Source organism: Carcharodon carcharias, chromosome X, assembly GCF_017639515.1.
Source record: "Carcharodon carcharias isolate sCarCar2 chromosome X, sCarCar2.pri, whole genome shotgun sequence".
Taxonomy (NCBI): domain Eukaryota; kingdom Metazoa; phylum Chordata; class Chondrichthyes; order Lamniformes; family Lamnidae; genus Carcharodon; species Carcharodon carcharias.
In genome coordinates, this window is record NC_054507.1 from 21,071,693 (window position 1) to 21,095,811 (window position 24,119).

The following is a 24,119-nucleotide window of genomic DNA, read 5'->3' on the forward strand; positions in this document are numbered from 1 at the left end:
TTTCAGGTGCAGGGTTCTCTTTAACACACATGAAGAAAAAATGATAGGGTATTTGGGGTGGGGAGGGTGTGGTCTGTGTGAAGTATTGCTGATATCCAGAAGCTTGCTCTGTATAAGGACCGGTCAACAGCTGCTAGGGAGGTTCTGTGCTTTGACTGTTGGTGCCTACAGTTGGTGTGCCAATTCCAGCTTGAGGTGGTTGTGTGTAAAGTTTTTTTTTTTCCCCTGCTGAAATACTTAATTGAGTAGCCAGAGCATAGCTGGTCTCTACCTTGACCCTTCCTGTAGATTCCTGGCTCCTTTTTATCCTCTTCCACCAATCAGTTGCAGCTAAGGAGAATAGAGCAGGATGATGATCAACTCCCTCTGGCCAAGACTGCAGCCTTTCACATCAGCACTAGCCCTTTCTTTCCTACTCACCAGCATAGAGACTTTCTCCTGGGGTCGATAAGTGATGAGGAATTAGGGAGACTTGCAGCAGAAGGTAGCTAAAGACCTGGAAGAGGACTCTGCCATCTTATGGAAGCTGTGGAGATGGGATCCTTCACCTGAAGGGGCAGATTCCCATTTCATGCATTCTGCTTTAACAAAGGATGTTTGAACATCACACCTAAATGCTGTGGCTGTTATGGCAAAGCCAAATTCCCTCACTCGCAACAAAATCAAGGGAAGGATATTTTTCCTTGTGGATAGCAGTTGGCAGCTCTATTGCAACCTGCAACCAGCCATGTGTATTCCACCAGATGTGTAAATAGCTCGGGTACATTGGTGCCTGGCTGGAGAGAGCTAACATGATGCTTCTACTCTCCCAGCCAGTAGCACATTCCAGGCTCCCTGTCTTGTCCCTTAGGTTGACTGAAAATAAAACAAATATGTTGCTGCTGGTTGCACACCATTTCAAAATTTAGGAAGTGGAACCCCTTTTCCAATGAAGGAATTTAGTGGGCTTGCTAGTTGGGGCTCTGCACAACAGAAATGCCATTTATTGTCTGCCCTGACCAGCAAAGTCAAATGAAAAGAAAGTTCCTGTACTCTTGCAATAAAACCAAGTTAAAACAATTGTGTTTTCTTTGAATGAAGCAATCCATATAACAGCAACGCTGACCTTCAAGATTTCCTGCTAAAGCCAGGTTTAGGCCACTTGCACAACACATACATGATGTCAGGAAAGCATGATATCATGGATGCAATGCTCTCCGTTTGGTTTTCGTGTTAAATTAGGATGTCAGAGCAGATTTTTTTTTAAAAATCTCATTTCCATACTTTTTTTCAGAAATAATATCGTTGATGGAATTACAATAAAATGTGTCTATTGGACTGCATCATAGAAGTTCCCCAGATGCACCAACTAAACAAGATAGACGACAGCCATTCCCTGGTTCATTCCACAGGGCAATGCCTTGACTGATCAGAGTTAACCTGCCTGGTTTGAATTTAAACAAAGCTTGGTAGCTAACTGTCAATTCTCAGTTAACTCGTGCATTGGCCATGGCAACGCCTCTACCAACCAGAGTCCACTTTCCAACCAATCAGCACTTTCTTCTCATGCAGTATAAATTGTTGTTCCCTTTACAATTTGGTATTCTTGGGAATTGTCCTGGTGAGTGCAAGACGAAAAGCTTTGACAGCATATGTCTTTTTTCAGCGATTTTAAAAAGCAAACATAAGCTTTGTTAAAAATTGTGGGTCGTCATTTAGGTTGAATATCCTTTTAATCGCTTGCTAATTTTCTTGAATGATATTTGAAGTGTTGATTCTAGTGATCCAGTTCAAAGGACCTGTGCAGAGATGCAAAATGCAATTGTGACAAGGTGTGATTAAAACTGTCTCACTACATTGTGATGTTCTGTATTGCTCAATTCCAAAAATGTTAATAGAATTGATCCCTAGAGATGTGGGCCTGGCGTTTCCCCTTGAGTGCACTTTTTATTTTCCCTGTGCAATTCATCCAAAATCAACAAAATCAGCGCAAGAGAATTGTGGAATTTTAAGTGCAAATTACATTCTGTTTCCTTAACCTTTTGCACTAGTTTAAAAATCATCACACTAGGGGCTGACCTCACTGACCAAACTGACTACATCCCCAGGATGAATTAATCACCGTTGTGAGTTTCTGCTAACTGCACTCATTTGCAGGTCACCAAGGAGGTGCCAAAAATTAAGCTTTGATTTAGAAGGAGAGACTCTAATAGGCACGTTTTAAAAGCTTTTGCATGTATGTTTTTAGTTTATTAAGAATGTGACTACTGTATCCAATATAACTAGTAACTGATTCTGTGTATTTTTAAAGGTCATTTGCAAATCATTTAAAATTGGGTTATTCACAGGTGGCGGATTGACTCTGTGATTAATAACTTTTTTGTGATAAATCCATTTTCAGCTGTATCAACAAGACTCTACAAATAAACACACAAATATTTTTTTTAAAATTCAAATGCAATTTATTTTTGGAGTTAAGTTTTAAAACGCTCCCCAATTGTGCCTATTCGTGGCAGATTTTACATTCGATATGCAAATAAGTTTGAGTGCAAACTCAAGGGGAGAAAACACTTCTCCAAATGGGCACATTTTGCATCCAGATCAATATTTGAGCCCAAAGCGGGAATTCTAGCCTGTGATTTCTGAGATCTAAAAGCTCATCAATCTATTTTCAGACTGGAGCCACTATTGTACTGATGTCTGCTGTCTGGCTTATCCTGCTGTGGATTAAGTTGGTAAGAGTCGAACCAAAATCCAGAAAGATTTGCATCTCTAACAGATAGCCAATATTAACATGTCTGTACATGGAGGGAGCAGTCATCTGTCTCCTCGTTGTTTTCGTGGTGGAGAATTTGCTGCTTTATTATTTTAAATATTATTTTAACTGGTCTCTGCCTATCAGTGTGCTATTTGCAGACCACATCATTACGTGTGTAAAGGAATTTGAGGCTATCTGATCATTGACCATGACTATTAGGTTCTTTTTACTATCTGTAACTTACTACACTTCAGTTTAAACATTGTGATTTTGGCTGTGTGTAAACTGAAGCTAGTTATCTCTTCTGAACAAGTGTTACAATGTCTTGAGGTTTGTTTTCTTGTGGAGTGCATACTGAATGTCACCACCAGGCACAGTGACTGTGATGTACTGTTAAATTGAGAGCAGTTTGTTATTTGGAGAGAATGCAGTTCTGAATAGTTCATTCATAATTGACTGCAGCATATTTGAGCAAGATCATTCAGTGAGAAAACACCTGCAATAAGAAACTGGAAGGGAACTCATTCTGTAGTTAAATTCATTTGTGTGCATCTAAGAAAATGAACTGAATAGATCCTGAGAGATTCTTTTTTAAATGTCTGTTTATTATAATTTACTTGTTGCCTTCCTGTAAAGGAAGCTTTTGCCAGTGTGCAATAGGGACTGTACTAGAAATCTCTTTCAAAGAGCTATCACAGGCACAATGGGCCAAATGGTCACCTTCTAATAGACAGGAAACCAGCTATTTAAGTAGTGTGGCATTGCTTTTATTTGTAAAAAGCTGAATTTTTTTACCTGCTCCTTTCTTCTGCCCTGTTTCCGAAGCACTGCAGATTAAGATCAGGTTAAGGGGAGCTGCCCTTCAAATAAATGGATGTCAATTCTTCCCACCTAATGGACACGTAAGGAACGCATGTTTGGAAAAGCTTTAATCAACACACACTAGATACCATAGCTCATGTATCTCAGGTGTATTTGTGCTACTTGAACTGTCACAAATAATTTATTTTCTGTAACTTGCATTTTAAGAATGTTGACATGTTTGTGTTCCTTGTTGCTGTGGGGAGAGTTGCTTGTGGTTTGTGATGTGCTGCGGGTCAGTGTCACTTGAAAGGCAATCAGGTCCTGCAGCTCTTCATATGCTGCAGCTGAAGAGAACACAAAAGATCAGCAACTTTGACAATAAGAAAATTCCACAGCACTTCAAAGAAATATGTCGGAAAAACAAGTGGCGAGCCAGTAAAGGAGAGGTTAGAAGAACTAACCAAAAGTCTGGTCAAGGAGATGGGTTTTGATACTCTTTGAAGGCCAAAAGTGAGTTGTGGAGCGATTTTAGAGAGAATTTTAGAGATTAGGGACTAAGTTTTCTGAAAGTTCTGCCACAGCAAGCTAAGGGGTATAGAGCTGGTAGTGGGACATGTACATGGAGAAACTTAATGAAGAGAAGGAGCCAATATATGTTCAAGTGGGACAGGATATGTTCAGCACAGTTTTCAACAAGTTAGGCTTTGTAGAGGGTGAGAGTCCAGCAAACAGGTTTGGAGTAATTGAGTCAGGAGGTGACAAAAGCAGGAATGTGGCTTTTGGAGGCAGTTTGGCTGAATTGGTAGAGGTGAGCAATGTTGCAGCAGTGGAAATAAATGGTCTTCGTCATGGAAAGAATTTGAAAAAAAGACTTTCATTTATGTAGTGACTTTCATGACCTCAGGATGTTCCAAAACACTTCACAGCCAATGAAGTACCTTTTGAAGTGTTGTAATGTAGGAATTGTTGGAGCAAAGTAGATGGGTTTATTATAGCCCCTTGGATGTCTGGTATGGAAAGTATTCAATTCTCCTGTACTAACATTCTCCACCTTCAGGAGCAGAAATTTCACAAAACTCTTAGCACAATTCCCGTCGTGAAAATCCTAGCCACTTTATAGTTTTAGTGGCTTCCCTCTTTATTGGAGGGGGCGAAGAGAAGGATGGGTTGTCAGCAGGGACACGCTTAGTGAGTCTGTCAATGAGTGACTCCATAAAACCGCTCATCTGTTGGATTGATTTCTGGCCCCTGATGCCTTTTGAGATGGATAATGAATGTAAAAGTAAGCATTGTGAGTTGGACACTGAAACCTGGATTTTACCATCAGCATTCTTTCAATGCCAACATTAACCCATTTATTTTAAACTAACCAATTGCAGCAATAAAATAATTCCAATCAGACAATTGAGGCTTGTAGCCAAATAGGAACAAAGAGTATTTTGTACATTCTGTCCTCCCTTCTCTTTCTGATTTCCACCTCCCCCTCCCCCTGCCCCACACATTTGTTTCATAAGACACTGGATGTGGAATGTTCAACTGAGAGTGTAGAATTGATTACATGTCAATAGAAAGGTGTCTAAAGCTGCTTACTGATGCTTCTGCATGCACCAAATGAAGTGTTTGGTGGCAGAGTGATTTGGTACTAATGTCACTCATTGGCATGGTAACTGATGGGCTTGGGAAGGCAGTTCCCTACATGGTAAGTTCTTCATCCCTTTTTATTTTTGGGTTGAATAGAAAGAGCTGTGTGTCTTAACTAATGGCCTCCTGGTGGCTAATTTATTATGTACAATGGAGAGAGGCTTGAAAGAAATTTAATTCCTGCCCTTGGCAAGGAAATTGGTGTGAAGAAGAGGATGAGAGTGGGAGAAATATTAACTGTCTGTAGTTCACTTCCTTTTTTTTTTCTTTAGGGTTGATATTTGTCGTTGACAGTAATGATAGAGAGCGTGTGACTGAAGCACGTGAGGAACTGATGCGAATGCTTGCAGAGGATGAATTGCGAGATGCTGTTCTACTCGTCTTTGCCAACAAACAGGTAAATGAGCCACAGAGTTAGAGGTGGTTCTGCTTTCTCACTGGGGCTATCTTACTACTCTTCCTGGCTTCCCAGAAATATTTCTGCCCATGACACCCTTTACTTTGGCATCAGGGACACAGCTACCCTTTGGATCTCTGTCACCTTTGCCAAAAAAAAGGCTTTTTGTTTGTTTAGTGCTCTGCTTATAGTTTCTCACTACTACCATTCTCCTAGTCCTGTGGCCCACGTGCCCTCCGCCCTTGGGTGTTCATAACTACCCTCCTTTCAGTTAATGGTCACTCCCCACTTCACAGTTGTCCAGCACTGTGTATCCATTGGGCATTTTTTGCATTTGTGATTCCACCAATTCCTGCCTCTCACTGCTGCCCATGCAGATGGTCACCCACTTTTCTCTTTCTACATTATTCATGTTTCTTGAGCTGATTCTACCACCGGGTTTCCCTGAATAGCTCATCAGCACCCAACAGTGGGAAGTGATGGAATTGTCTGGACTTCACTGGGGTTGAGTCATTTATCTAACTGTTTAATTCCAAGGAGTGGGGATTACTGCTTTAGTTTGCACGGCTGGTTCTCGCTATGCTGTATGCACTTTAGCACAGCATGACTTGGGGGGCTTAGATAAAGCTAGCCTTGAGGAGCAGGGCTGAATAAACCGGAAACCTCTTTTTGGGTTCTCGTCACCAGTAATCCCATTCTCTGCTAATCCGGCTCATTTTGCAGATGAGTGACAGAAGTGTTAGAAAAGCGCTCTGCCACACCGAGAGTCTCCTTGATCAGCTGTTGGGTCCCAATGGTGCTCGTGTCCATCCCTCCCTGGTACAAGCAGAGAGAGAGTGAGCAGGGGTTTTGGGAGCCATTCCCATCTCTGGCCTATTCAGGGGAGTCATCACTCATCTGTCTGTCTCTCTCTCACTTTCAGCCTGTTCACATTGTTCCCTGTGCAACCTCTCCACATCACATGTCACAACAGTGTTGACCCAGGCAGTAATCACATTAAATCACAAGAGGATTCAGCCATTCTGTCTTTTCAAATGCACAGCAACTGACAGCGGTATGTAAGCGGGGAGAGTGGGGAAACACTGCATTTTTTTTAATCGAGGAAGAAGTGCACAAAAGACTGAAGGCTGGCATAATAGACAGCAGCAGTCCCTGTGAAGAATTGTCCAGATTCCTCTTGTTGCCATAGATGCAGAGCTCGCCAACACCTCTCTGACTTTCCCCGAGACATTTCCAGTAAAATGAAGATCTCGTGTATTCAGATGTTGTTAAAATGTCTTTATTGATTTAAAATGGAGCTTGCTTCTCATTCAGCAGAAATGATTTGAGTTTACCACTAATGACGCAGTGAGCCCTGAAAGTTTGTTCAATCTTCAACTTATTTCGCTTTGTCATTCCAAAAGTGGAGATTCACATTCCTAAATGTTTATTTAGAGGCATCTCTGACAAAAGGTTTATCGGGCAGGGTGGGGAAGGGTGCTTCGTATTTATTTTGTAAACTAGCTACCATGGCATTATTTATAGAGGAAGAAAAGGGAAGTATTTATATAAGATCTTATCACTTCCCCCAGTGTCTCTAAGCCCTTCATATATAGTGAGGTAATTTGGAGTGCAGTTACTATTGTGAAGCAAGCACAGCAGCCATTTTGCCAACAGCAAGAGATCTCAGACACCAGGGAGGTGAATCACTTGTGGCTGAGAAAGGAATGTCAGTCAAGAGACCACTTCCTGACTGCTGTTTGAAATATGCCATCAGATTTTAATATAGCACAAGGATGAGCACTAGGACCATTGTTGTTCAGGATTTACTTAAATAATTTGGACTCTGGAATCAGAAGTACAATTTCAAACTTTGCAGATGACACCAAATGGGGGTTATTGGGTTGTATTACAATGTTGGAAGCACTATATAAATGCAAGTTCTTGTAATTGTTGGAATAGTTATTATTGAAAAAGATTGCAAATAAATAAGACATTAATAAACTTGCAGAATGGGTGTGCAAATGGATTTCAGTATAGATAAGTGCGAGGCATCTGGTAGGAAGGACTAAGGAGGCCACACTTTTTGGAAAATAAAAGTTTAAGTGGAGTGTGGGAACAAAGAGATCTAGGGGTACAGAGCCACAAATCATTAAAAGCAGGATTTCTCTCAGAGCCCTTCTCCATGGATCGTCACCCTGATATGGTGGAGAGGCTTGTGTGTTCTGATGGTCCTTTGAGCAATGCCATCAGGAGTTCCTTGCTCCTGATAGGGCCAGCCATAGCAGCAAGGTCAGGGGGAGGTGCCAGACAAAGTGCGGTCCAAAAAGCCCTCAATGGCAGAACAGGCGAAGGAAGACTCTGCCTCACCAGCTGCAGCGGCAAGATTGTCCCAGTCATTGCGGTTTGCCACGCTACTGAAATCTGGCCACCATCCTGTCAAGATCGTATGGGCAATGATGGCATGGCCCAAGGTCCCCACTTTAAACACACTCCCTCGCAGGCTTCTACCAGGGAAATTCCACCAGCAAGGCCTCCACCACATCTCCGGATTCAATGGGAGTATCATCGAACAAATGCTAGTGTCCTTCTTGAAGCCAGCTCCACAATCATTCAGACAAAACTCACTCCTGCAAAATCAACTTCAGTGGACTGGCCACAATGTCCAGATGCCTGAAAAGTGTCTCCCCTGCCAGGTCCTGCTTTCTCAACTCTCAAATGGCCCCATATGCCCAAAGATCTGTGGGTTGAAAATCACTCTCTTTAGTCACATGAAGATCCATGGCAGAAACTCATGACCCTGAGTAGACATCATCTGCAAATCAAGGGACAGCTGCTGCTGATGACTCCTGTGTGGGAGTTTGAATTACTGGGTTGGGTTTTGCTGACCATTTTTCTGTGGTGTGTGTGTCAAAGAAAGCACCTTATTTTGGAATTTGGTACTGTTTCATTGTGATTATGTTTTGTCATTTTTCTAAATGATTATGGCAGCTGCATTTCTTTTATCTACCGGAGTTTGAGAGAGAACTCAAAGCAATCAGGAAAAAAGAATAGTTGCATTGTACAACCACCAGGATAACAGAAGGTGACCTAGGTGGATTTTGGTCTATTTTCATCAAGAAATTCCTAGGTCCCAGGTAAGTTCTGGGAGTACTGTTACCATTATTGAAGTTTGGAGAAAGTTTCTGAATAATCACGGAATTGTTACAGCCCATCGTGCCTGTACCAGCTGTCTAAATGAGCATCAAGACTTAGTGCCATTCTCCTGCCTTTTCCCCGTATCCTTGCACTTTGTTTCTATTCAAATAATCATCCAATGCCCTCTTGAATACCTCAATTGAACCTGCCTCCACCACACTTCCAGCTAATACAGTCTAGATTCAAACCACTCGCTGTGTGTAAAAGTTTTTTTTCTCATGTGATTTGCAAAAGAAGCAAATGTTTTTAAATCTGTGTCCTTTCGTTCTCAATCCTTCTATGAGCGGGAACAGTTTCTCCCTACCTACTCTGTCCAGCTCCCTCATGATTTTGAACACCTCTATCAAATCTCTCCTCTCCAAGGAGAACACTCCCAACCTCTCCAATTTATTCTCCATAACTGAAATTTCTCATCCCTGGAACCATTCTTGGAAACCTCTTTTCATAAAAGTCCTATATTTGGGCATAATTATTTAAGCAAAATCCTTTTAACACAAAGTCATGGTCAAAAGAAAAGACTGAAATAAACTTGAGGTTTATTCTTGTATTTAGTGATCATTATTCTACAACTCTAATAGTACTCGAAATAAAAATGGAAACTTTAAAATCACATGCTGCTTCCTTCAGTCTCAGGTGATGCCAGGAGACTGTGTCTGTCTAGGAGGCTGGACTGGGTGATTTGTCACTAGATGGGACAGAGTGCCCATCAGATAGACTGGCTAAAACATTGCTCCCTCTGCCCTCACCCATAAGAGACTTAATGGAGACTTAACTTAAACGATGGAGACAAATTTATTTATCCACCTGCATTCACTATGGAAAGTGTTATGACCCCAAATTACCTGGGTCCTGAACAACATTCCCTTCTTTCCTTTTGTTGTGCACAGCCTAATCATTTAAGTGTATGGGAGCTTTAGAGTTGCTGTGCGGCTGCACAGCTTAAGAGGAAACACTGGTCTTGATCCTCCAAAGAACAAGGAAATATACAAGTTTCCAAAAAGTGATTATTACTTCTGGAAAAGTGGAAGCATAAAAAAAAATCACATCAGATTCAAGGCTTTCAAGTAGTAATGTTAGAATGGGAGATTCATTTCTAGAATGAAAGTTCACAATTCTAACATTTAAACTCCAACTTTAAATGAATTTGTCAAAATGGGGTACAGTAGTGACAGTAATGTTAGAGTAGAATACTGGGTACATTCATTTTCTGGTATTGTTTTTGTTGTAAATGATCCAAGTTTATTTTACAGAGAGTGAGTATCACCAGGCACTGAGGGTGGCAGATTAAGAACTGTTGCTATCCTTGTGGTGGAATGTCGCCACCTCTTGGCATGTTACTGTCTGGCAGGATTTTATTTGCTAACTCAGAAATAGTTGAGATGGATAACACAATGTCTCTCACTTAACTGGCAGCCTATTGAAACATGAATGGTGCTATAAACTGACAAGTGGCCTTGTATATTCAGTCAACATCTTTTGTTTGATAACTTAACAGGAAGTTTTATTTAAGGGGGAAGCTAGATACATACATGAGGGAGAAAGTAATAGAAGGATATGTTTATAGGGTGGGATGAAGAGGGGTGGGAGGTTGCTGTTTTGGAGCATAAACACTGGCATGGACCAGTTGGGCTGATTGTGCTGTAAATACTATGTAATTTACCTCCCTCGGTGGAATCTCTCCAATGAATGATTGAATAATACAATATTGTGCAGGTCAATCTCAGTCAATTATACTTACTGGCATGTCATATTTGAGGGGGATTTGCTGTATCACTCTGCCTAAAAAAGGGGTCAGCTTGAAGGATGAGTTAAACATGGCCAATCATTAGTGATCTCGAAAGACAGCACCCTCCAATTCAATTCTGAGAAATTCCAGCATGAGGTTTGATATGATTCCAGATGGCGATCAGAACATTTTAGTCATTCAAAATTGGTTTAACTTGATGCCAGTAACAAAGCCCCTACTAAACTCCTTTGCCTGGCTGCGTGATCATCTTCTGCTATTGCGCATTGCTAATGCTTCAACAAGTTTACACTTTGTGAAATTATGTGTCACTGAGGCACTTGAAATTCCAGCAAGAGCAGACTGTCTGAGAAAGCAAATCAATAAATCACACTCATCATCTGATATCTCATTAATATTACACCCATTCAGAATTATACTTCCACTTATTTTTCCTCAAAGATTGCAAATGAATTGTTTGCCTGATCTGTACTTCACAAGAACCTTCCAAACATTGCAAAGGTTTGGCAAAAGGCCAAGAAATATACACAATGGGCTCTAATATCGATCAGATTGCAGTGCAGAGAAGTTACTAAAGTATTTTACCTGGGACAAACAGGTGAAAAACAATGAAAATTGTACATGACTTTTTTTCTTTCCAATTAAAATGAACAGTCCAGTTGAGAACATTAGAAAAGTCAAGGATGAGGAGTGCCCATTGAAGCCCATCCCTCTGGTACGTTAACTTTCCCATCAAGGTATCTGGACAGGAGAATGCTTTTTCCCCTTTTGTATGTCCTGTTCAAGAATGTACAATTTTAATTGAATTTTTAAACAGTTCTTTTGACCATCTTAAATTAGTTTTGAACATCCTAAATCCTCCTGGGACATTTCCTCTCTCTGTACCTCTGACATTAATCCTGGATTAGTTTCTGCTTTTCACTCTGTGAATGATAAAACCTCCTGCTCTGTCTTGCATTGCTGCCCTCACACTGAGTGGGAAAGAAAGTGCCTCCAGTATCAGCACATTTTCCTTTATGTGCTTTTTAAAAAATGATTAAACTGGAGGTAGAATTCTAGTTTGGGATACTTAACAAGGCTGATTTCAACATGAGGTTAAAGCTGAGCGGGAAGCAAATCAATGATTTTTTTTCTTTTAAATCAAATTTAAATTTCATGAAAAGAAAATGAGGTCAGCCCTTTCACATCAGCTTTGTGGAAGTATCTTTCCATTTATTACTTACTAAAACTTTAGTTTACTGCATCTGGCTTCACAAGGAGTTCCCCAGGGAGTATAGGCCTTGACCACAGCATTAAGAGGAGGCACCCTGGGGCTGGTTGTGCAGAGGGGTCTAAAGTGTATTTTTTGTGCACGGTTTTTTAATGGCCAGCTCTAGAATATCACCAGTCCAGGCCTGCACTCCCCTATCTAGAAGATTAGTTTATAGCATGACTGGAAGGAACCTCAGAAAGGAGAGACCTAAAATCTTTATAGAGGGCCAAAAAATAAATGTGGCAAAAAAATGTACATGCACTAGCTGTGACTCCATGCAGTAGACATGCGCTTGAGCCAATTGGAAATGTAAACAGATTTCAAATCTGATGATATAAATGGATGAATGGTGTACCAGATTTTTATAACGTTCTTCAATCTCTTATTTTAATGAGGCATTAACCCATTCGTTTTAAATGTGCCAAGACTTCAGTTAAAATAGCTAATGAATGTCAGCTGACCATCTAAAGCATTTGCCTGCTTGTATGACCTACAGAGTAATTTCGAGGCTACAATGAGCCACGACTATATCACATCATTTGGAGTGCATTTAAGAAGTTACTCTTAAATTTTGAGTGTAACGCCATCAGGATCAATTTGGAAAATTCTACTCAGTAACTTGCCAGGTAAGTAACTTTGCAGCATTGGTGACTGCGAAAGCAACCTGTCCATTTGAGGGTTACAATGGTGCATTTCTGCACTCCTATTGCTTAGGTCTCTGCTATTCAGTAGCTTCTGGTCTCTTACAGCTTGAGGCAGCAAGTTTTTGTTGAGTAAAAGTTGAGTTTATAACTTACAAATAGCTTCTTTATAAAACAAAAAATTCCAGTACTGTGTGTGCACCCTGAGATTCTGTGTATTGTAATATGAAAGCAGAATACTGCGAATGCTGGAAATCTGAAATAAAAACAGAAAATGCTTGAAAAACTCAGCAGGTCTGACAGTGTCTGTGGAGAGGGGAACAGAGTTTGAGTCTATGTGACCCTTCTATGTATTGTATTGGTCAGCGCAACATTGTTATGAACTAATTCTGGAATACAAATCAAACAGCTACATCAGATTAGATTACAAAGTTAGATCAGGGCCTGACTGCCGCAATGGCTTACAATACTGTTCTTTTAACCTGGGCACCTAACTCTGATTCACTCTAGACTGCTGAGGTGAAAATCTCTTCTCTCCCCACAGACTGCAGAGTCTATAAGTGATGGCCATCAAGCTTGCTTAATCCAGTTGTCAGTGCAACTCTGCACACTACTCACCCACATCTTGTCCACGCTATCACACTAACTCCTGAGAGAAGCAAAGAAAACTCGGGCCAATTCAAGAAAAAAACAGCAGCAAATAGAGCCAAAGGGAGGGGAGCGAGGGGAAATAGTAAAAAGGCAAAATTAATGGCTCTTTACTTAAATGCATGTAGTATTTGGAACAAAATAAATGAATTAATGGCACTAATAGAGCTTAATGGATATGATCTTATAGCCATTACAGGGACATATTTACAAGAAGATCAAAGCTGGGAACTAAATATTCACGGGTATGTGACTTTTCGAAAGGATAGGCAGGAAGGAAAGGGCGGTGGGGTAGTCTTGTTAGTACGAGATGGAATAAGTACAATAGCAAGAAATTATCTTGGATTGGAAGATGTAGAGTTCATATGGGTGGAGTTAGGAAATAACAAGGGAAAGAAGACACTAGTGGAAGTAGTCTATAAGCTATAACAGTAGCTATAAATCAGGGCACAATAAGGGCATGTAAAAAGGCAGTATATTAATTATGGGTGACTTTAATCTTGTAGATTGAGAAAATCAAATTGGCAGAGGTAGCCACGAGCAAGAATTCATAGTGTATTCAGGACAGTTTCCTAGACCAACATGTTGTGGATCCAACCAGGGATCAGGCTATTTTAGATCTGGGAATGTGTAATGAGGCAGGTTTAATAAATGAGCTGAGTAAAAGATCTCCTAGGCAACAGTGACCATAACATGGTAGAATTTAGCATTCAGTTTGAGAGTGAGAAACTTGGGTCAGAAACAACTGTGCTAAACTTAAATAAGGGTAATTATAAAGGAGTTGGCTGGAGTGGACTGGGAAAGGAGTTTAGCAGAAAAGACAGTTGATGAACAATGGTGGACGTTTAAGAAAATAGCTCATGACTCCCAACAAAGATATATCCCGGTGCGGAAGAAGGATTCTAGTAAGGGGGATAAACCAACCGTGGTTAACCAAGAAAGTTAAGGAGTGTGTCACATTGAAAGAAAAACATACCTTGTGGCAAAAATTAGTTCTAAGCCAGAGGATTGGGAAAGTTTTAAAAACCAACAGAAGGTGACCAAAAAAATAAAGAGGGAGAAAATAAACTTTGAGGGTAAACTAGCAAGTAATAGAAAAACACTCAGTAACAGCTTCTTTAAATATATAAAAAGGAAGAGAGGCCAAAGTGAACATAGGCCTCTTAGAGAATGAGGCTGGGGACATAATAATGGAAAGCCAGGAAATGGCAGAGGAGTTGAATAAATACTTGGCATCAGTATTCAAGGTAGAAGACAATACGAAATAATCAAGGGGCAAAATGCAGTGGGTGGGAAGAAATAAATACAATAACTATCACTAGAGAAAAGTACTAGAGAATCTAATGGGGATAAAGGCCGATAAGTCCCCTGGATCTGATGATTGGAAAACTGCCAATGTAACACCCTTATCCAAAAAGGGAGGGAGACAAAAAAACAGGCAACTATAAGCCAGTTAGCTTAACATCTGTCATTGGGAAAATGTCTATTATAAAGGATATAATAGCAGAGCATTTAGAAATGCATAATATAATCAAGCAGAGTCAGCATGGCTTCATGAAGGGGAAATCGTGCCTGACAAATTTATTAGAATTCTTTGAGGAGGTAACAGGCAGGATAGATAATAGGGAACCAGTAGATGTAATATATTTAGATTTCCAAAAGGCATTTGATAAGGTACCGCACATAAGGCTACTTAATAAGATAAGAGTCCATGGTGTTGGGAGTAGTGTATTAGCATGGATAGAGGATTGGTTAACCAATAGAAGATAAAGTTGGGATAAGAGGGGCATTTTCAGGATGGCAACCTGTAACTAGTGGAGTGCCACAGGGATCAGTGCTGGAGCCACAGTTATTTACAATATATGTTAGTGACTTGGATGAGGGAAATGAATGTACTATGGCCAAGTTTGCGGATGACACAAAAATAGGTGGGAAGGCAAGTGATGAGGATGACACAGTCTACAGAGGGATATAGACAGGTTAAGTGAGTGGGCAAAAACTTGGCATTTGGAATATAGGCCAGAATTCTTACCTTGATGGGTGGGCCCCAACGGCTCAGCGGCAGGCGGGCAGCTGAACGCCGCCAAAACGGGGCCCGCCGCCATTTTGAGTGGGTGGGCCAATTAAGGCTTGCCTGACAGGAAGCGCTATGTCCATTGAAGACCGAGTTGAGGAATTTCTTCTCTCAGAGGGTAGTTAATCTGTGGAATTCTTTACCGCAGAGGGCTGTAGAGGCTGGGTCATTAAGTATATTCAAGGCTGAGAGAGACATTTTTAATCAGTAAGGGAATCAAGGGTTATGGGGCAAAGGCATGAAAGTGGAATTGAGGATTATCAGATCAGCCATGATCTCATTGAAAGGTGGAGCAGACTCGATGGGCTGAATGGCCTACTTCTGCTCCTACATCTTATGGTCTTAAAAGCTATGGGACCTGAAGGCAAGTGAACAAGGTCCCAGAGATCACAGTTCCAAAGAAAAGTCATATTAGACTCAAAACGGTAACTCTGTTTCTCTCTCCACAGATGCTGCCAGACCTGCTGTTTTTCCAGCACTTTTTGTTTTTATCCCATAGATCACAGTAGTCCCTGACTCATAGCAACTTAGCAACAATAACAACTTGCATTAAGTGGTAACAGCACAAAGCTACTGTTAACGCTACTCAAACATGAGAATTCATTTCAAGGGCATTTGATTAAATTCTAAAGCACCTCACTTTAACACTTTATGGTGAGGCCACATTGAGAATATTGTTACAAATGTGAGGTTTTATAAAATGGCTATGTTTTAAGCTCTCCTTTAATTCAAGGTAAAATGTAATAGTGGAGAGGAGCATGTGAACCTGATTGCCATGGGGACTAGGGTCAAGCCCTATTGAAAGCAAGGTGCCAATTTTTTTAACACCTGGAGACAACAGAAAAAGCAGTAGACCTTACTGCTGCCAGACTTGCTGGCTCAGAGACTCTGGACAGAGTGAATGGAAAACAGCAGCTGTGGTGAACAGCAGAGGAAAATACTTGTTTTGTTAACCACCAGGCAGGATACTGGTGGGAGCTCATTCTCTGGTCAAGAAGATGGAATCTATGGAGATTTAAGGACCCTGGAAGATTCGTCCTGGCATGGCCAAGAGAAGTAGTCACTGGAGTGGGTCATACTGCTGGAAGTTGGCTTGGGGATTCTCAAGACTGAGGAAAACGACTTTTGATGGACACTAGATGTTATGACTCAGCAAAACAGGGAGAAGCGAGTCTTTTAGAAGATGGGAGTAACTCTAAAAATCTGCAGAGAGTGCATTGTAATGTATAAACGTGGCATGGGGATTTTGCTTGTGTTAGGAAGTAAAGGGGGGCATATGTTCTGTGGTTTAGTTTATTAGTTGTCCACTAATGTTTAGTTTGTGCAGTAAAAGGCTTAAATGTGAAATCTTGTGTGATTCTTTGAGTCGGTCACTGGGAATTCAAAACTCTTAAAAAGTTATCTATCTTTATGGGGATCTTAACAATATCATGTGCTGTTTTGAGGACCAAAGGGGTTCAGAGAGTAATGGATTTTTATAAGAGTAAGGAGAAAATGTTTCCACTGGCAAAAACCAGAGGACTCTGATTTCAGGCAAAGAAGTCTTGAAATGTTATAATGTGGGAAATAGGGTGCCAATTTGTGCACAGTAAGCTCCCACAAACAGCAATGTGATAATGACTAGATCATCTGTTTTTAGTGATGTTGGTTGAGGGGTAAATATTGATTAGGACATTGGGGATAATCCCCCTGCTCTTCAAATAGTGCTACTGTTTCTGCTTTCTGATTGAGTGGGTGGGCCAATTAAGTGGCCTGCCCAACAGGAAGCGCTATGCCCATTTAAGACAGATGAGGAGGAATTTCTTCTCTCAGAGGGTAGTTAGTCTGTGCAATTCTTTACCACAGAGGGCTGTAAAGGCTGGGTCATTAGGTATATTCAAGGCTGAGATAGACAGATTTTTAATCAGTAAGGGAATCAAGGGTTATGGGGAAAAGGCATGAAAGTGGAGTTGAGGATTATCAGATCAGCCATAATTTATTCTGTGTATTTATTTTTCCAAGTGTTTTTTTCCTTTTCTTAAAAAAAACAGCTGAAACCAGAAAGTTGTTCCGAGCTGTCGACAGTTGGAGACACTCTTCACATCCACTACACTGTAAGAAACGCCGCAAAGTTTCCTTTTCTTTTAAACAAATGTTTAAACAAACAGGAGGTCAAATAGTACGTCCTTGAGAAGGCAGGTAGGGTTTCGGTTTAAAAGTCTCGTTGGAACGCCGGCACCTGCGATAGTGTAGCACTCCTTACGCGATGGAGTCTCAGCGTTGTGCTCAGAAGCAGCATTTGAACCCACAACTTTCTGACCAGTTGAGTCATAGCTGGCACTACGGGTGTAGAAATACGTTAGACCAATAGGAGAACGAATAGTAAGTTTCTTCGTTAGAAATTGCAGCTGTTTGTAGTACCTGAAGTGTAGGGAAATTAATATTCACCAGTGGAGCTGGGCGGTGCTTACTGTTCAAAGGGGGGGGGGGGGGGGGGGGGGGGCAAAGACTGCCGGGATAGTGGAGGACTAAAATTTGTCTCCAACGCCGTGGAAGGATTAGGTTGTGATCCAGGTGTGTGTTGACTGTTCACTCACTCAATCGGTCTGCTGGTCAGAATGAGTAGAGCTGTGCTCCTTTCGCTGATTCTTGTCTCATTGAAAGGAATCTCCAGCCAGGATGAAAAAGGACAAGAACTTAAAGTGGAAGTCTTGGTGAGAAGATTTCTTTTAACAGCATCTTTCCTGGAAGCCTTTCACTTTCACATTAAAATTTGACAACTATAAAGAAGCACAGCGCCTGCTTGTATTTATTCTGATTTCCAAGTGTTTTTTCCCAGCTGAAACCAGAAAGTTGTCCCGAGCTGTCGACAGTTGGAGACACTCTTCACATCCACTACACTGTAAGAAACGCCGCAAAGTTTCCTTTTCTTTTAAACAAATGTTCGTGTAAACAGTAAATTCGAAGTGTTGTGAGATTTGTACAGTATTTGAAATAAGAAACATGGGAATTGTTGCATGTGTGGAGGCTGTGGTTGCACTAACACGTCAGCAATAAAGTTCCTTAACCCACTAGATATACCCCTTCGTCAATTTGCAGGGAAGGTATGAGGAGAAGGTGCATTTCCACTTGGAAACTAATGGTCACTTAGCCACATTGAGGGGATGTCGGAGCAGGGAAAGCTTGTCACCTAGTGGCCAGATAACTAGAGGAAGTGACAAATGGACACGTCAGTATGTGAAACTCACACACGTAAACCCTCGTGTCAATCAGGCACCTAATGCAATATTCCATCCATATTTTGTGGAAGCAAATTAACATTTGCGTTTAGGAAATTAGCACTTTAATTTTATTTTGTATTTTTGCCTTTGAATTCGGAAGCTCTATAGCTAAATCGCTGCTTTTGCAGCACCCAAATTGTCCCTATCTGGGATTATATAAGTGGCCTAGAATCAGAAATTCAATGTAAAGTGGCCAAATTTACCGCTACCAAACTGGGAAGGGCAGTGGACCAGAGGAGGCAGCTCAGAAATTACAGTGAGTTGGGTTAAAAAAAAATAAGTATGCTGGCAACTTGATTTAATTATAGACGAGTGCAAAGCATTGCGTATAGGATGGAAAAATAAGTGAGGTGTGTACTCAGCAAATGATGTAGAAATAGCAAAGCTTGAAGTTTGAGACCTACGAAACTTAGACTCCATGTTCAAAATATTCACCCAGTGCAGTTTTTTTATTCTTGGGATGAGTGTCACTGGCAAGGCCACTATTTGTTGCCTATTCCCAATTTCCCATGAGAAGGTGGTGGTGAATCGGCACCCACAGTGCTGTTAGGAAAGGAGTTCAAGGATTTTGACCCAGCGCCAGTGAAGGAACAGCAATATATTTCCAAGTAAGAATGATGTGTGAATTGTAGGGGAACTTGCAGGTGGTGGTGTTCCCATGCATCTGCTGCCCTTGTCATTCTGGATGGTAGAGATTGCAGGTTTGGAAGGTGCCGGCAAGGAGCCTTGGTAAATTCCTGCAGTGCATCTTGTAGATGGTACACACTGCTGCTACTGTGCGTCGGTGGTGGAGGGGGCAAATGTTTAAGGGTGGTTAACAAGAAAGCCAATAGGATGTTGAACTACATTACAACAGTGACTGCACTTCAAATAATAATTGGCTGTAAAGTGCTTTGGGATGTCCTGAGGTTGTTAATAGGCAGAAACTAATCTTAAATATTCACTTGAGCCTGGAATTCATGCACACAATTATCCTCAGCTGTGCCACACCAGACTGTTGATGTAAATCACATCCCTGTGCAATGGTGTTGAGAATTGCTGGCCGCATTAAGTATGTGGGTCTTGAAAAGGGCATGATATTTGTGGATGTCAGTTATTTCTTATCTGTTTATCTTTTGTTGGACATTTAATATCACTTTAAATGTCATCTGTCAATTCCATTATTATCAACCCTAGTATAAAATCAGTGATAACTACTGGCAATATTCTAAAAAAGGTGAGTATGAGTTATTGGGAATACTTAAAATTGATTTATTTTGGAGTACTGACTAGATTAGATTGGGACTATGTTGGAGATCATGGTATGTTGGGCTATTTCAAATGTTGGGAGGTTACCCAGTGTGGCAGAGAGTGATAACTGAATGTGGGATACTGTTGAATATTAGAGGTTACAAATTGAAGTAAGGCTGAATGATAGATCTAAGTTGCTATGGATGTCAACACTAAAGAGTTGATGTGCTTTCTTCCCTTACTGTGTTTCTCAGGGTAAACTGGAAGATGGGACCTTGTTTGATAATTCCTTAATCCGAGATCCTCTGGTGGTAGAACTGGGCAAAAAACAGGTTATTCCAGGTATTTTACATAATCTCCGGAATGAAACTGCTGAAGAAATGCATCCTCCATACAGTTACAAAGATTGATCCAAGAATGAGTCAATTACTTGCCCTAGTTTGGTACTATAAATTTTGACTCTCGCTAAAGTAATAATGTTGACTTCAATCCATATACAAAAATCTTTATTGAGATCCAGAGCCACATTTTGATTCAGGTATTTTCATATAGTTCCAATTCTAAAACCATTAGTGCAAATGTGTTTAAAAAGAATTTGAATCTGACTTTGTTTCTATTGATAGGTTTGGAACAGGGCCTCCTCAATATGTGTGTTGGGTAAGTCAATGTGACTGTAATTAGTACTATTTGAAGTAAAATGCAGTAATGTTAATTGGTTTTAAGTTCCGAAATTACTAATATTCTGTGTCTGGTTAAGATTTTGTTCCCCTCTGTTGTCCTCTCAAGTCCTTTTGCTGGGCTGTGGTCCCATTGGCACCACCAACCCTCCAGTTGTTCGCTCAAGTGCCCATTCTTCATGTGATGCTGGACAGTTAGTTTCTGGAAATAGGTTTATCTTTACTTTTACTGTGGGTGATATTACAGTCAAGCTTGATTGTCTTTTCCCAACCTCCCTACATGTTCACTCACTAAGCAGAGATTTCTGGATAAAGAGCAAGAGAAGGAAACTTGGCTGATTGGCTTTTGTCCCCCTCCCCCCACTCCACTACTACAAAAAATGTAAAAAATTAATTTAATTATAACACTACATAGCAGCATGTTGTAGTGATTACACATCAATGAGTTTAATTATACAGTATATATTATAGAAAGGCTCTAAACAGCTGAAGTGACAGCCAGTTGGTAACAACAGCTGGCATAAGGATGTATCCTATACTTGGTATGTAACGGCCCAAACCATCGCATCTTTGTGTGATGAATTTATTTAATTTATATTTGTAAGCAGTTTCTTTCTTATCCTGAAGCTGTTGACTCCTTGGTAGAGTTCAGTTCCATAGGCATTGGCCACCGTCAAGTGCCTCCTCTTTGTGTGTGAACCTAGACAGTGATTAACAACAGGCACTCTAACTGAGCATTTCTGGTCCACGCAATTTCCAGGATGAGTAACTGAAATGTGCCATGGCTGGTTTTCCCCTTCTTAGCCTAAGTGTGCTGAGTCATGTTCAGCATAGACCAGGGATTGAACCAGTGACCTTGGCATGTTGATTAATAATGAGTCAACTTCACCAATGGAACCATAGTGTTCTAACTGGTTATAAAAAAAAACCTATGAATCTTGTGCCCGTTAGTAATCAATATACCATAGATCGTGGTTTATAAGTTGACCCGGCGTATAAGATGACCCCTGTTTTTGGGCACCAAAATGCATGTCTAGGCCTGTACTTGGCATATAAGTCAAACCTCCCCCCTTCATTTTTCAGCCAATAAATGCATGTTTAGGGCTATACTGACATTAGGAGTTGGCCTCAATTTTTCAGCTCAGAAAAATGTTTAGGGTTATACCCACCTTATAAGTCGGTGCATGGGATCAAGCGGAACACACAGGCCATATTGCTAAGATGATGTGTGGGAGTTTAAGACATGCCCACAGAGAGCAGATTGTGTACGGTGACTAACAAGCAGAAATTTCTTCACATTCCAAAATGGCAACCACCTACACCAACCCCAGCGGTTCACATTTTATACTCCACGTAGAAGTCAAACCCTGTTTTTGGAAGGATTTTTTTAAGCTTCAGAGGTTGACTCAATGATTAGTAGATAATTTTTTTCCCTCTCATTTTTACAGAGAGTGATGAGAAGTATTTTTATTTACAGAGAGAAGAGGAAGTTAACGGTTCCCTCTAACCTTGCATATGGGAAACGTGGGTTTCCACCCTCCATCCCAGGCACGTATTCTTTTATTTTTTAAATTTTCCTTTTGGGAAAGGGAAAAGGTAGATTCTAAACCTGTTCCTCACAGTTTCCTTCAGCCAATAGGACAAGAATGTCAATCTTCTGCCAACTGGATTTGCACCTATAATTTTCAATTGCTCGTTTTCCTCAATCTTAGGCATCACTGATCAAATTTGTTCATTGCACTGAGTTTAACTCTGACATCGGTCCTGATTTGCAGCGAGTCAGACAAACCCACAAATTTTGATGGTCCTTTTCCCCACCATCTCCTGCTCCAATCTCAGCTGCACACTTTAAACATTGATCTAAGTAGCATGTTTTTTTTAAGTTAGTGGTGTTTCAGGACTCTGCAGCAATCTCAATCAACAATTCTGTATTGATACAAGGGCTTTAGTGGAGGTTTTGTGGCGCAGTGGGTAGCATTCCTGCCTCTGAGCTAGAACCTCTGAGTTCAAGTCCCACCTCAGGACTTGATGGTCAAGAAAAATGTGTTCATTACACAACTAAACTAGTTGAACATCAACTTGTAAATCCTTCCAACATACACTAGTAGCATGTGGTAAGAGCAGGAGAGATTCCTGCCAGTAGCATGCGGTTTGATCCCTGTTCTGGCTGGGTGGGTTTGGGACCTGCCTCCTTGCCCTACCTGTGGTGGAGATCATGGTGCTGTGGATCAGACCTGACTTTGAGCAGAGAACTGAAGAAGAATATAGTGTCTTTAATATAAATGATTACAATTGTCCTTGGAATAGCTACTGCTATTTCAGGTCCTTCGTAATTGTGTCTATAGTTAAATCTTTAACTCAAGAAAACTAGGGTTTTTTGAAACCATGCTGACAGTTGAAAAGAGTGAAAGGTTAGATGAGAGTTTAAAAAGTTGAAAACTGTTCAATATTGGATAAGGGTAAATGAAGAAGAAGTGATTAAGTGACAGCAAGAGTGGGTTTAAAAACCTGTAGGCCGAGGGAGGTAAAGTGTTCCCGAAAAGGCTGGGAGGCTATCAGAAGAGTTTTGCTTTCAACACAGTGAGGACATGGGGAGAAGGGACAATGGTGTAGGATGTCATATCTTGGAACCAGGCAGGAGTATTCCAAGGAGCAATCAGTGGTGTTGGACAGAAGCAATTGAGACAGAACTTAGAAGCTGGAAATCAGATTGAGATCACCTATAAAACTGCAAGTGTTTTTGGGTGTCTTGCCAAAGAATGTGGGACAGGGGCTATAAGAGCCTCCTAGGGCTCTGGGTTTTGCTTTACACAGTTAAACATTGTTGACAGGGAAAACGTTTAGCTCAAAAAAGAGAGCTACGCTTCTTGGAGACGTTGGAATTTCACTGGAGGTCAAAGGAGGGCCAGATAAGTACAACAACCCATTGTCACAATACTGAACAAATTACACAAGCTTTACTCTGGGCTTATGAGGATGGTAGCACTTTGGATTTCTCTTCCATATTCCACTGGTATTTTATATGACTGCATGTGGTTTAAATGCTGCAATATTCAAGTGTGACTGGATATTGAGTTTCAAAGTTTGTTTTCTGTATTTCAGGAGACTCTGTATTGTTGTTTGAGACGGAGTTGGTGACTTTAGTGAAATCGACATATTGGAAGAAAATGATGGACAATGTGATCCCAATCGCCTGCCTCCTGCTGGTCCCTGGACTTTTGTGTCTAATAGGCTACTACCTCTACCTAAAAGCAAATGTGCCAAAAACCTCCAAACGGAAACTCAAAGAGGAGAAAAAGAGCAAAGCAAAAAATAAATAAATTTTCTCCAAAACTGTTCAACCTCGTGTGGTTTTATTTTGTAAATATGGGAGAATTGGTTTGATTTCTTCTGTGTCATGGGATTTTCCTCCTGTTCTACCAATGGCATCTGTGAATAATCACTTGGTTACAGACAGTTGATCATTACTGCCTTCAAGTAATTCTTCACAGGTTCAGCTTTAGGTCAGACTCAGAGTGTTGCTTTAATTGATTGTTACATGTTCAGACAGCAGGGCAAAGGTGAAAGAGAAGCAATACGAGCATTAAGCAGCAGTGCTAATCAGCATAATAGTAAGCAAACCATGTATCTCATTACACTTCTGCTGTTACTGAGGGGGTATTCCTCACTCAAATGCTGGCCCTGCCCAGGTCTCAATTATATAAGATTGTTGTTTTAAAACATGCATTTCATAAAGAATATTAATACTAATCTTAATTTTGAAAACAGGTTATGGTGGTACTGCCAAGCGTACTGAGAAGCATACTGAGAAGCTTTCAGAGATCAGAAATTGTTAGG

At 40.8% G+C, this 24,119-nt stretch overlaps 1 protein-coding gene across 12 annotated transcripts; it reads left to right on the forward strand.

Annotated features, from left to right (window-relative positions):
• Positions 1 to 2,577: 2,577 nt before the first annotated feature.
• On the forward strand, positions 2,578 to 23,621 carry fkbp11 (FKBP prolyl isomerase 11). 12 transcript variants are annotated; one of them, XM_041180411.1, is made up of 7 exons: positions 2,578 to 2,714; positions 5,455 to 5,579; positions 17,934 to 17,996; positions 19,860 to 19,947; positions 20,229 to 20,262; positions 21,760 to 21,830; positions 23,385 to 23,605. In XM_041180411.1, exons 2-7 carry the CDS (start codon positions 5,517 to 5,519, stop codon positions 23,600 to 23,602), a joined length of 537 nt encoding a protein of 178 aa, XP_041036345.1. In that variant the 5' UTR covers positions 2,578 to 2,714; positions 5,455 to 5,516; the 3' UTR covers positions 23,603 to 23,605. The 12 variants fall into 12 exon arrangements, with proteins under 12 accessions (XP_041036345.1, XP_041036347.1, XP_041036351.1 ...); XM_041180417.1 differs by lacking the exons at positions 2,578 to 2,714; positions 17,934 to 17,996 and adding exons at positions 6,502 to 6,633; positions 12,249 to 12,378 and having other exon boundaries at positions 5,453 to 5,579; positions 19,860 to 19,937; XM_041180415.1 differs by lacking the exons at positions 2,578 to 2,714; positions 17,934 to 17,996 and adding exons at positions 8,550 to 8,695; positions 12,249 to 12,378 and having other exon boundaries at positions 5,454 to 5,579.
• The last annotated feature ends 498 nt before the right edge of the window (positions 23,622 to 24,119 follow it).